We start from the raw sequence: 14,361 nt of genomic DNA, 5'->3' as shown, positions 1-14,361 counted from the left end.
TTTCAACCATACTGTAAATGGTACAAAACATGAGAAAATATGTACCGTAAACTTTCATGACCACGTAGATTTCATAATGAAAGCAATTTTTTTGGCCAAACTTTTTTTATTCGCACGCTCGCATCAGTTTTGGAGTTTCCAGAGGATGTCATCCATATAATCAAATCAACATGTCCTAACCGTGTGAAACAGACGTACAGTTTGTGGATATAGGCAGGCCATATTGTATTTGCCTAGTTACCTCCGGGGAAGGAGATATCCTTCCGCGAGGAGGTTTTACTATTGTTCGAAACATTTCTGTCAGCAGCTGTTTCTCGCGATCGGCTGGACGGATTGGTCTGTTGTTAGATATACGTATTGCTGTTGGGCTGCAGATGATGCAGAACGTTTTTGTTTAATTGCATATGTGTTTATGGGCGTCGAAATAAAAGGTTTTTAAGTGCTCCGGACACCCCCGTTATGCTGAAAATGGAATTTACCATGTTGTTAAGGAATGGGGAGGTTTCAGTTTTGGGTCTTACCATTTAAAAGGGGTCAAACAGAGGGGTGTCTGGTTCCGATAAAAACGTTGGGTGACGGCGCAGCAATGACGGCGCGGGATGACGGCGGGGCTAATGGCGCGGGTGACGCTGACACGTCAAATTATTTCAAGTACAGAGCGTAGCTAGCATGGCAGCAGCCAGCAGAAGCGGTGGGCGGGCGTATGCAAATCTTGCATGACGTATCCGCGTTACGCGTCTCTGATTGGTTGTTCGCTTCAGCTGAGATCGCCGGGCGGCAACATGAAGGGCGCGGGGACGCGATTTTTCTGTTTGAAAATATGCACTAAACGCTGTTTTCCAGGACTGCATAGCCACATCTAGTGAAAAAGTGCACAATTAATATAAATTTGGGGGGAAATATTTGTTTCTTTGTCGATTTATGGTGTCGATTTAGGAACCCGGAAGTGCAGCCGAGACCAGCGCGCAGCGTAGACCAGCGTGGCAGTTTGACGTGTACGATCAAAACATAAACAAAACTACCCGCTGAAGAAGGGAAATTATCCTGTATGTATGCATTTCAGATCCCAGTGACTATGTTTACGATGGGAATAATTGTGGATACGCACGATGCGCACGATAAGCCTCAGAAATTTATGTCGCAAGTGGGGCATTCTATAGGCTTGCACGGCCAATGTCTGGCACGCTACGCGGCGTACGTACACTGCTGCACATCACAGCCAGCGATTCAGTGTCTTAAAATATTTTTTAACATCAGTATAACAATATTTTTAAGCATATGTGATCAAATTTCTGTAAAAAAAATTTAGCACAATTGTAAACATAAAACATGAATAGATCGCTGCTATACTGGGGCGTACCATTTCGCGTACATGGCCGGCTGCCCGGCGCAAATACTGTCCCGATTTTTCTCAGTAGAAAACCAGAATAAATCACGCACCCGTAATTTGGCTTCGACCCAGAGCTCCTACTTCAGAGTTGAAACCTCAAAAATAGTAACTTTATTAGAGCATGGAGGTATTATACCTCTATGATTGGAAGAAATATAGTATTGCGACACGTGCATAGAATTTGACAAATGGGGGGGGGGCGTGGCGCTACCTAAAATTCTGCTGCGCTACCTAGTTTTTGCCCTAGGTAGCACACTGTGCTACTTTGCTCAAAAAAGTATTTCGAACACTGCGTTAATCAACAGTCCATACCGAACCAACCGTCAGTAGCCATCAAACCGGCATACATACATATTACGCACATTATAACTTTCATACTACACACAAACAAATAACCTAAACCAATAGAAAAAAAAAACCCGGAGGTTTGAAATCTACGATTTCCCTTGTTTACGTCTATTCCAGCCTCTCAAACGACAAACACGAAGTCATGTCCTGTCCAAGACACCTGCGCGAATCAGTTATTTTAAGTTACCTTTTGCTATTAACTATCAAGGAGGAAATTTTTGGACAGAAATCTGAATACAGCAAAAGTTATCTCCCCTATGTTACGAGACATGCCGGTTCAAAAAAGGGTTATAATGCCCCGTCCCGAGGTGTATATGGTGAGATAATCCTTGGTCAGGTGCGCTAACCACCGAATAAACCACCGAGTGAGCCTTGGGCCTGTGTGTGTGTGTGTGTGTGTGTGTTGGGGGTGGGGGTGGAATGTGTTTTTTTTCCTATGTCACTGCAGGGCAGACACCACATTTGCGTTGCGCAGTAGAGGCCTCAAAATGGCCTAGTTAATACCTTTGAAAACCTTTTTTTCTCTTGAAATTTTTGGTCCATTTTGGAGATTTTTGGGCTGGAAAGCACAGGTAGGGTCTAAACTTTCCTACATTGGTCAAGTTTTGTTTATTTCACCAGTTTAGTGGGCGTAGTGAGAGATGTGAGTGGTTAGGTCTTGTCTGGCCAGGCGGATGGATACCATGGAAAATGTAGGTCAAGGTTGAGGTTTTTTTACTATCATCAGCTGTGGCGGGAATTTGAGATGGTCAACCCCCTGTTTCCTTTCTATTTTTGGGAATCAGACCCTTGTTGCTACCTGGTGCAGAAAAATTTTTGAGATTGGAGAATGGGCAAGTACTTTCATGAGGTGTTGAAATAGTGTATTTAAGCATGTGTTCCTATGGCAAGATCTAATAGTACTGTCTGTCCTGCAGTGGACCTTTTGTGTTTGTTGGTTTGTTAGCAGGATAACTCGAGATGCTGTGGATGGATATCGTAGTAAAATTTATTCCTTGGGTGGGAAAATGTATAATGGGCCTCCTAGCTGCTATGTACGATACTGCAGGAGGGCTTGAAGTTTTTAGTTCTGCAAGTGTGAAAGTCCTGAAAGTGCCACGGTCAGGATTTTTAAGTGGTGGGTAGGTTTTTGGGACATATAGATGAAGTGACGTAAGTTTGTGACCCTAGCACGTCCAGATCTCGAGATAACTAAACAAGAAGTTCAGCTGCAGTACCATAAGAAGCCGCTAGGGGGCCCCAAAATCATCAAGACCTAGCCACCTACTAAATATGAAGTCAATCAATTTAAGCCTTCTCAAGTTATCGTGTTTACAGACGCACACACACACACAGACACACACACGAACGCCTACGAAAACATAACCTTCTTGGCGAAGGTAACTATAAGACAATGCATTGTCCTAGACTAGCAGGTGTCACGAAGGAAGAATTGGTGTGGACCGTTGAATAGCAGGAATTTGACACTGACTGAGTATTGTCCTAGACTAGCAGGTGTCACGAAGGAAGAATTGGTGTGGACCGTTGAATAGCAGGAATTTGACACTGACTGAGTACTGTCCTAGACTAGCAGGTGTCACGAAGGAAGAATTGGTGTGTACCGTTGAATAGCGGGAATTTGACACTGACTGAGTATTGTCCTAGACTGGCAGGTGTCACGAAGGAAGAATTGGTGTGTACCGTTGAATAGCGGGAATTTGACACTGACTATTGTCCTAGACTGGCAGGTGTCACGAAGGAAGAATTGGTGTGTACCGTTGAATAGCAGGAATTTGACACTGACTGAGTACTGTCCTAGACTGGCAGGTGTCATGGGAACGACCGCCGTGCATGATAACAACTTCTCCTCGGCCGTGGAAGTCTGACAGTGACTTTCTAATATTTCCATGACGGAGAGAACTTGTACAGTTTCTTTGGAATCTGTCCCAAGTACCCCCACGGTTCATAAGTTTCAGCTGAACATGCAACTCGTCACGTTGTCTTGTCTTCTTATACTTCGTTTGACGTGTTCTGAATAAAATTGCAAAATTGCCAGTGGACAGATCTAGAGACAAGAACTTGGAATGTCATGAAGATGTGGCAGATCAGATCAGAGTGGCTGCATGATGGCTTGTGCGGAATGCTTAGAACTTCGTGTTGGCATGTCTGCAAACTCTGGTCGTGTTCATGTGAAGTCAGTGAAGGCGCTTTACATGTGGTTTACCCCGAAGCCGGTTTCAAGTGGCTCCATCTGAACGCTCTAAATCACATTGAAACGCCTCGATCCCAATTCAAAACCACTTCTAGAGGTGGTTTCGAATCGGTTTTCCCACATCGCGATTTGCGTCTGAACGCAATGTGATTTCAATGTGACTTCGCCTGGTCATGGATTACGGGTATGATATTTCTTTATTCATATGCAATACCAACTTTGACGTGGCAGCAACTTAAAGAGCAGTAATGGTCAAATAATGTGTCCGTTCTAGGACGAGCTTCACCGCCTCTGGCGCGACCACGTCGGCATTCGGCCGAGATACGCTGGGAGGGGGGGGGCATCAGCAAGCAGGTCGTTGACCTCTGACATTAATAACACGCTACCTTGCGTGTTTTCATCAAAATCAAACAACAATAAATGTAGCTCAAGCGAATTGTGATCGGACACGGTTTCACAGGAGTGTGTGGCACGTGGACCAGATGTGAGGAATGTGAGTTACCCGAATCGCGGTTTGGGTGACTTCACATAAACACGGCCTCTGTCTCCCAAACAGGTGTGCTCTGCACGTCTTACAGGTAAAATCGGACGCCTTTAAAGGCATCCAATGCGATCAAAGCAGCAAAACTTGAAATATTCTGAATAAGGCAATCTTTATGATATCGGCACATGATGCTTCACATTAGCACATTTCAGTCAGTATGTCATTACTACATGTGTCAACATGAACAAGAGCATGACCATCAGTGGGAGGGGCAGTTACAGTTCATCCGTCCGACCGTGACGAAGGGGCGGTTTCAGGTCATCGTACTTCCCAGAAAACGTGACATCCGCCCGCAGCATGAAGGAGAGAGAAAGGTTTAAAAAGGGGGCGTCTCGTGGACAGGGCACAGACAGGTAGACAGGTGTCTCAGACGAGAGACGTCACCGCTTCGGCATCGTCTTCCCGTTCGTCCGGCATCGTCTTTCCGTTCGTCCGGCATTGTCCTCCCGTCGGCTCGGCAACTTCTCCTGTCATCTCATCGTCCTCCCGTCGACTTGTCATCGTCCCATCGGCTCGTCTCTCACAGTTAAGAAGGTAGGCTGAACTTAACGGTGCACACCCCAGTTCTTGTGCGACCGGGGTCCGTGATAGTCCGTTGTAAAAAAAAAGTGACGAAAGGGTTTTGAGGGCCCAAGTTTGAGGTGACATTTCTCATAAACTGCCACGAAGTATCATTAAACATTAACATGGCTGAAGAGTGTAAAAAATGGTGATTTTGGGGTGAAAATTTCCATATACAGTTATTATCCTTCCGAATTATTCCCCCCCAGAGACGGTCGCTAGATTTGAGGGTGTGCAGCTTCGAATAGAGACGCCAAATAAACTGGGGTGTGCCCCCTTTATCTGTAATGAAGGTATTAAATGGGCTCTGTGTGCTACGCGTCCTTTGCATTGGCAGGCTGTGAAGACGTTTAAAATTTGCGCCAATGTTTTGTTTTTTGACGCGGGCGACTCTTAGATGGTCTTTTAGAAAACAACACCTGCTTATAATTGTGGAGTTTCTCTTCTAGTGGTCATTTATTAGTCCATATTTTTGCGGGGAAAAAGCTAGTAGAGGCGAACAATTGCCTTGTTCCTCCTCCATGGCGTTTTGTCCAATGTAAAAGCTAAATAAAGACATAAAGATTTACCTAGCGTAGAAATCCCGTCCCAAAAAAGTTTGTCATATGCTTGTTTGTGGCATGAATCTGAAAAGAAAGCCCGCCGGAGTCTGTGTTGATGTAAAAGACGTTCGCGAAGGTTTCTGTAAGAATTCTGCAAGAAGGTTGGCGAGAAGGTATCTCTTCTGTGGCGCTGATGATCGAGAAACAACAAGGGTTTAGTTTAGTTTGTTTAGAATCTCCATTAGTGCGAATTTCACAATACTCTTCCTGGAGTCCGTAGTGAATAATCCAACAAGTATTTGGACCATCGCACACCGGGGCATGCCCCTACTCTTTTTAGAAAGGTGTGGTGGGTTACTAGTATTTAACGTGCGTGGGGTGTGGCTCTCCTCAAACACGGGACCTCCATTTAACGTCCTATCCGAGGGACGTCCCTAGGTACTCATTTGCACCTGAGTAAAGTGAGGAAAGTCGTGGAAAGTGCCTTCTCCAAGGGCACAAGATCGGTGATCAGGTGGTGTTCGAACCCGGGACTCTTGGTTCCAGGCCGAAGACTCCACACGACCGCTACGCCACACGACCCCCAAGGGTACAAAACACGCACAGACCCTTGTTTCAGACCACATTGAAAAATAACCGTGATACGTTTGGTAGCATATTGAGTTCTCGGAGTTTTAATGAAATTTGCTACGCTTTGTACATTATGCTAGATGGTTGTAAAGGTGGTACATGTTTCGTGTAAGACGGGGCGCGTATCCAGGCGCGCGGAGTTGTTCGCGCTCACTTCCTGATCGTATGCCCCATGCCTGTCCGGTACCAACGCGCCCACTCCGTAATCACCAGGGCGCGTAACCAGGGTCTCGGGGCCATGCGAGCTCACAACCCGATCGTGAGCGACATTCCTGTCCGGTACCGGTACCAGTGCGACCACTTCGCAATCACCAGGGCGCGTAACCAGGGTCTCGGGGTCATGCGAGCTCACAACCCGATCGGGGGCGACATTCCTGTCCGGTACAAGTGCGCTGACTCCAGCAGTAAGTGTGATGTCTTAGCTTACACGTAACATCCGACTACCGCATCACGATATCGTCGTAGTCACTATTCTCATTGCATTGTAGTAAACCCTTCCCACGAAAAGGCTAGCCGGCAGGTCAGTGCTCATCCACGGGCCAACGTGGCTGAGTGCTGGTTCAAGCAAGCTCATGTCGACACGTAGAGCTCGAGGCTTTCGAACTACTCGTAGTTACTATAGTTTTGTAGTTGGCATTATAAACCTTGAGTTGGTGAGGCAAGTGGGTGGAACCGTCTTTTTTCACGGTCCGAATTCGTTTTTGTGCCGATAATCAAGGATAGGCACAGTCCACCGCATATTATAAGAAAGGCTTTGTGAATTGAAGTTGGCGTTATACAGTTGAAGTTGGCGTTATACACTTTTCACGGTCCGAATTCGCTTTTGTGCCGATAGGCACTTACAGCACTAGTCCACCGCCTAAAGGAAAAGTATATTATAAGAAAGGCTTTCTAACTACAGTAGTTGTGTAGTTGCAATTGGCGTTATTCGCCTTGCCTTGGCGAGGCTAGCGGGTGGGACCGTCACGTAAAGCACCGCGGCTCTTGCGGTGTCCGGTGCGCTCAGGTCGGCCCTTGAAAATCCGAGGGAGAGGCGTGAGATTTTCGCGTCGGTCCGTACCCATAACCGCAGCAGGTCTCCAAGGTGAACAGCCTCTAGTCGATAGAACAATGTAGGTAAGGGAAGTCGGCAAGCCGGATCCGTAACTTCGGGAGAAGGATTGGCTCTAAGGGCTGGCCCGATCGGGCTGGAACCAGAAGCGAGACGGGAATGTCCGGGGCTGGGCGAGGCCCACTCGTCGGGTCGAGCCCGAACCTGGCGACGTGATTGACGTCTTGGACGGCCTCCGCTGTGCAGTCTGGGGCTCGATCTCCGGCTCTGCTTCGGCCAGCGCAAAGTAGCCGACTGTCTGATCAAAACATTGGGATAGCCGTCGGGTGGTGTTGACGCAATGTGATTTCTGCCTAGTGGCAGTGCTCTGAATGAACGTCAAAGTGAAGAAATTCAACCAAGCGCTGGGAGTAAATATGACTCTCTTAATGTAGCCGAATGGATTAACGAGAGTTGCACCATGCCCACTGTCCCTATCTACAATCTAAAGAAACCACAGCCAAGGGAACGGGCTTGACAGAATCAGCGGGGAAAGAAGACCGTGTTGAGTTTGATTCTAGTCCGATTCTGTTCCCTCACCGGCCGGCCACGCTCGTCGCGATCGTCAGCCGGGCGCGATTCGCTCCCAAGGCAGAGTCGGGCGGGGAGTTTTCCTATCATCGTGAAGCAGAATTCACCAAGCGTTGGATTGTTCACCCACTAATAGGGAACGTGAGCTGGGTTTAGACCGTCGTGAGACAGGTTAGTTTTACCCTACTGATGAAGTGTTGTTGCGATGGCAATCCTGCTCAGTACGAGAGGAACCGCAGGTTCAGACATTTGGTTCAGGCGCTCGGCTGATGAGCCGGTGGTGCGAGGCTACCATCTGAGGGATTATGACTGAACGCCTCTAAGTCAGAATCCCGCCCAGAAAGCAACGATACGCGTGGCGCCTCCTTCGGAGTGGCAGGCGTAGGTCTGTTCCGCAGCCCGACAGAGCCACTTGCGGCGACCATCCGGGGGCTCCGACTACACCGTCGGACTCCGCGCTCGATCCGCAGAGCAATCTCCTCCGGGGCCGAGGCGCTGAATCCTCTGTAGACGACTTTGATGCAGCTCGGGGTGTCGTACCTAGTAGAGCAGCCGCTTCGCTGCGATCTATTGAAAGTCATCCCCGCGAGCTAAGATTCGTGTCCGCTCAGGCGCTCCGCCATATGCAGAACCGGCGACAGGGTGTCGCCCCCTTTCTTCCACCGGGGGACATCGGGGCAAGCCGGCGGAGCACTTCACCCGCACGCCGCCGGGCGATGTCCTTGGTGCTGAAATGGGGCCCCGAGGCGGGGAGACAAGAGGAAAGACGTCGCGCGTAGGTCATGTGGTGCCGGAGGATCTCGTCGCATAGAAAAACTCGCACAACACGGGGTACGGCCCCGGTCCTATGCGTGAAGAAGGTAGCCGCCGGATGCTATCGTGCAGGGGCCGATGTACTGAAGTTCCAATGTACCGACAATTGATTCCGGCCTTATGGATATTGTGTCCGAACCGGATGGCTATCCTTGCCGACGAAGTATCTGGGTCACGGTCGGATACTGAGGACATGTCACGGTACCAAAGAGCTACGCGTTGGTGACGACCAAATCAGCCCTCTCAATCTCAAGCCGGCTCGTATCGTACATAGGTTGACGTTGTTGTTCCAAGGACGCTATCGTGACTGTGACTATTACTACACAGGCGCCCAGCTGACAGACCATCTTTTCACGAAGGACGTACTAGTACTTGGTCGGGACGGTGAGAAGGAATGCGTCGAGCCTACAAGTGTCCTTGGCGAGGCTAGCGGGTGGGACCGTCACTTTTCACGGTCCAACTTCGCTTCCGTGCCGATAATCAAGGAGAGTCCACCGCCTTGAGGAAAGGTGCATCATAAAGAAGGGCTTTCTAACTACGCGTAGTTGCTACAGTTGCGCAGTAGGCGTGTTACGCCTTGCCTTGTCGAGATTAGCGGATGGGACTTTCTTTTTTAGTCGGACTTCGCTTCTGTGTCGATAGGCGAGTAGAGTAAACCCAGATGAACTTGAACCTTGAGGAAAGATGTGTTATAAGAAAGGCTTTCTAAGTATCCGTAGTTGCTGTAGCTGTGTAGTTGGCGTATTTCACCATGCTTTGGCGAGGCTAGCGGGTGGGACCGTCACTTTTCACGGTCTGACTTCGCTTCTGTGCCGATAGGCTAAATGTAAAGTGTAGTTCGCGGCCCAGATTGCTAAAAAAAAGAATAACAGTTACAGAAATTCTTTTTTACTCTAGACCAAATTGATTTCTAGTATTAAAAAACGTTCGTTTATCTAGAACAATGTTCCTCTGACGAAGGCATGAGATCTCCGACCTCTAGTTTCAAATGCAGTCGCTCGGCGCGGTTCTTGTTGAGAATAGATAAAGAAGAAGGATCAAATAGCGCGGTTCTTGTTGTGGAAACAGTAGGGAAAAAGGATCAAATAGCTTGTTTAAGACTCTCCTGATATGTATCTAAATGAGTGAAGCAAGTGCATGTGTAAGTTCATCTGGGTTTACCAGTAAACAAACGTCCGTGCCAGATGCGCATCCACTGGACTGGAAGTGCAGTCTTGAATCAGCACCATCGGTTTTGTGAACAGGTGTTAGTCGGTGATCGCCTTGCAAAACATCCACCCAGTACAGAAAAAAATCTTATAGACAAGAAAAATCTTTCAAAATCGAAAAAAATCTAATGATTTGAACAGGCACAGTCTGGTATTAATAACCTCTAATAAAAACCTCTGCTAAGTGGACTACACTGCAGTATGATTCGTCTTGCAACAGGCCAACTCGCCCATTCCCGCCAAAAGCCTGGGCAAGCTTTAATTTTTTTTGACGCTTCACTTCTTTGTCTGTGAGGCAACCGGCACGTGATCGGATGTTGGCGGTGGAGGGATGAAGTAGACACTGGCGACTCCGGTGAATGGCTAGGCCTCTTTTAGTTGAAAAAACCCTGGTGCACCCTGTGCAGCTGTCTTTGAAGTTCAGGGTGGCTACCTCGTCATCTGTTGTCTTTGATAACCGTCTTTATATGCAAGCGAACCCGGAGACGTCGGCCTGGACCCCGGGAAGAGTTCTCTTTTCTTTGTAAGGGGCGCGTGCCCTGGAATCGGTTGGCCCGGAGATAGGGACAGCTGCCCCGTAAAGCACCGCGGCTCTTGCGGTGTCCGGTGCGCTCAGGTCGGCCCTTGAAAATCCGAAGGAGAGGCGTGCGATTTTCGCGTCGTACCCATATAAGATAGAACAATGTAGGTAAGGGAAGTCGGCAAGATTGGCTCTAAGGCCTACAGGCAAATATACACACGGGAAAACACATCTGCCCTGTCCTTGGTGCTGAACGCCATCCATACACTGGACTAGGAAACACACCTACCCTGTCCTCGGTCCTCTTTGTGAAACACAATCATTTGCCTTAAAATGAAATTTTCGTACCCATTTGAGGCAAACTGAGTTAACATAAAAGGACAAAAACGAGAGGAAAAGAGCAATACAGTACGGTCGCAAACCATTCTTTTTAGAAACGGACGAAAATTGATGCGCGCGCGGATGTCATCAATATACTGTATAGTCAGTGTGGCATATATAGTCAATCGCGCGGATGTCATCCATATAATCAAATCAACATGGCCTAACTGTATATAAAAATGCCACTGATTTTTTCCCGCAAGGTAACCTGGGCAGAGCTGTAGGCACGCCCAACTTTGCAGGAGAATATTACAAGGAGCCCCGTAGATTTAAAAGCGACCTCGGTCCGATCACTATGTATGTACAAATAAATTAAGTCAAATCAATTCTGTCATTCCTTTCAGGTGAACGCTTGGTCTCCGATGATGACGTTCCATGCGAGGTACCGAGGGGTGCTCCTCCTACTGGCTGTGGGAGGAACTGCAAGTAATTATATACATTACAAACATTTTAATACTACTTATTTCACTTACTCAATAATGTTTTATGATCTCGTACCTTCTTCAAATGTTTCTCAAGGATTATACAAATAAGATCCTCATTCGCAAGAATTATATCACTCAATGACATTCTTATCTAAACAAAGGCTATTTTAGCATTTCCTCATAAATTATGCAAATGATGTCTTCATACGCATAATATATGCCAATGTGCCTTCCATTCTCAATTACAAGTTTGAATAGTCCTTCCGTAAAAGCTTAGGGAGTAAAGTGTAAGTTTTCCAAGTTGTTTGATTGTCTTTCAAATTCCTGTACCATTTCAGTCCTCCAGTCATCTGCTGCTCCTGAGAAAAGGGACCCTTCAGTTGCAGAGAAGGTTGAATCCTTTGTCCAACGTCTGGAAGGTAGAACTTGATAAATATTTTGACCATTCCTTTTATAAAATCTGATTGTTCGAGTGAAGTTCAGTCCATATTTGCAAGCACAATTTGTATACATGTGATATATTGAGAAGAAGGTTAACGTCATTAATGTTTGTATGCACAACAACTCACATAGATTAATTGATGATTAAGAAGAAAGTTTTTGTCAAAATTGATTTTACAGAATTGATCGATCATGAAGTTGATGGAGATGAAGACACCATGGATATGATGGAAAAGGTACATTTCATTGGTTTGGGTGGCAATTCGAACATGTGGCATAAGGTGTGGGCTGTTACAATATAGCCTGGTGTGCGGTCTATCGTGGTGTGGGTGGGCTCTCTTCAGGGAAGTAGAAATTTCCTGCCATCTGGTCCAACAAGGGCACTCGTGTACTCATACACACCTGGTAAACGTACTGGAGTTTATAGTGCACGGTATACATCATCATCATCTGGTCGAGTTGGTGTCTCGGACTTCCATGACCATCTCCCTCCACTTCTCTCGGTCCTCCATAGCTCGAGGGAGGTCAGCTACATCGCAGTGTGTATCGTCGCAGAGTTGTTGTATAAATGTTTTACAGGGTCTGCCTACCCTTGCATGTCCATGCTTTGGTGTCCATAGAAGTACATCACTGATGATTTCCCCTTTACTTCGCCATGCATGTCCAGCAAACCTGAGTCTCCTTTCTCTGATGACCTGAGATAGAGGTCGTAGGTCCCCGTATAACTGCTCCTTTGTGGGGTGTTCCTTCCATGAAGTGTTAAGAACTACCCTTAGCATCTTTGTATACGTTCCGTCTAACTTTTTCTCCAGACGTCTTGTGAGCGTCCATGTGTTGCTCCCATACAGCAATACTGAAACTGCAGTCGCTTGGAAGAATTCACGTTTCAGCTTATTTGGCAGGGGGGATTTCCAGATCACTGATAGCTTGTCAGTTGCCGCCCAGGCTTTTCCAATACGAGCACTCACATCATTTTCAGTTGATGAAATGTCACTACCTAAGTACGTGAATTTCTCAACCTGTTTAATGCTATTTCCATCGAGAGAAGCGATGTTTCCGTGTTGGTTGAATGTCACAAACTCTGTTTTGCCAGCATTGACATATAGACCAATACCCCTTGCTGCTTTTTCTAGGCAGTGTAAAAGAATTTCAGCTTGCTGGATTGTGTTGCTGAAAAGTGCAAGGTCATCAGCAAAATCTGCATCGGTGAGATGCCTTGCAGGGTATCGCCGAGATCTTGCGTGCTCTAGGATGAAACCATTTTCTTGTATTTGGTCGACAGATGTCCGTAGTACATAGTCCAGACACATGACGAACAAATAAGGTGCAAGTGTGTCCCCTTGAAGGACTCCAGCTACAATGTTGAAGGGCTCTGTGTCTCCATCAGGGGATCCCCCTGATGGAAATTTCATTAATCAAAACCATTTTCTGGCTACTAGCAGTGTAGCACCATGAGTTCCTGTTGGAATAAGTCTCTGTTTGCCTGGGAACCTTGTCTTCTTGTGTGTCCTCAGCCATACAGTGACGAGCCACAGATGAAGTACTTTCCAGCTACTTGTTTATTCACTCACTGGGAGGGTCTGTTTCTTGGTCTCGATCTTCTTAGACTGACTTACTTGTTGCGCATGCGTGTTAGTCTATATGTTAATGCTCTTAACTGTTAACACATGTTATTTATTTATTTATTTATTTATTTATTAAAATTCATCACAACAGTGATAGGGACGGGGGAACAGGTGTAACACCTTTACCAGCCCTCGTCCCGATACAGCATACAAATACAATAGATTCAAGTATAAAATAATGAGTGAACAATATGCGAATTACATATACATATACATAATGAAAGAAAAAAGACATGATTTAACAAGCTTAACATAGACAGACTACCGAACCCTCAAATCCTGACAAGACGCGCACTTGCACGCAGTGGACCATGTACAGAGGTTGTCAGGTTCAAAGTGATGTTTGAATCTCTCAACAGCAGATTTCACAAGACAACGCTTAAAAGACAATAAGTCAGACTGATTTGACGTCGAAGCCCCTTTGTTGCGAACTGCGACGTCAAGCTTATTCCATTCAGTTACCAGACGTGGTATGTATGACATCGCAAATGTAGATGTTTTACAACGGCTTGGCATTAATATGCAAGACCGGTTACTCCTTGCTGGTCTGGTGGAAAATGATACATATTCATACACGTTCAGTTCATACATACTTGACAGGGACTTAACGAAAACCATGATGTCGGCAGTCTCCCTCCTGTAAGACAGAGGTAGCATGTTTAGGTACAATAATCTGTCCTTGTAGTTAAGTTCACTGACATTTGCATTGTTGCGAAGAATGAACTTAGTCGCCCGCCTCTGAACTCCCTCCAAGAGGGCCATGAGGTTACGCGACAGCGGTGACCAAACGGGGCAACAATACTCGAGAAGTGATCTGACTAGTGTAACATACAATGCTTTACGTATATCCAGGCTGGAATCGTAACCGACAGTGCGTATAATGAAACCCATCATCGAGTTTGCTTTAGCTACAATGTTTACAATATGCTTGTTCCACAACAAGTCAGACTGGGCAAAAACACCCAAGTCGTTCATGCTACTGACTGAACATAGGGCAATGTCAGACATGTGGTAGGTAAAAGTGATTGGACTCTTGGAGCGAGTCAAGCGGAGTACCTTACATTTAGATGGATGGAATGACATCCCCCACTCGAGACTCCACTCATACATAGAAGAAATAT

General features: G+C 46.6%; 1 protein-coding gene across 1 annotated transcript in view; it reads left to right on the top strand.

Moving 5' to 3' along the window:
• The first annotated feature begins 11,834 nt into the window (after positions 1–11,834).
• LOC109486689 (macrophage mannose receptor 1-like) overlaps positions 11,835–14,361 on the top strand; it is a 9,116-nt gene continuing 6,589 nt past the window's right edge. The window contains exon 1 of the mRNA XM_019790581.1: positions 11,835–11,851. Within this exon, the coding sequence (XP_019646140.1) occupies positions 11,840–11,851 (12 nt within the window). The 5' untranslated portion in view covers positions 11,835–11,839. The remainder of the gene's footprint in view (positions 11,852–14,361) is intronic.

The sequence above is a fragment of the Branchiostoma belcheri genome, unplaced genomic scaffold, assembly GCF_001625305.1.
Source record: "Branchiostoma belcheri isolate BF01 breed outbred unplaced genomic scaffold, Haploidv18h27 scaffold82, whole genome shotgun sequence".
Taxonomy (NCBI): domain Eukaryota; kingdom Metazoa; phylum Chordata; class Leptocardii; order Amphioxiformes; family Branchiostomatidae; genus Branchiostoma; species Branchiostoma belcheri.
This window is presented reverse-complemented; position numbering and strand designations above follow the sequence as displayed.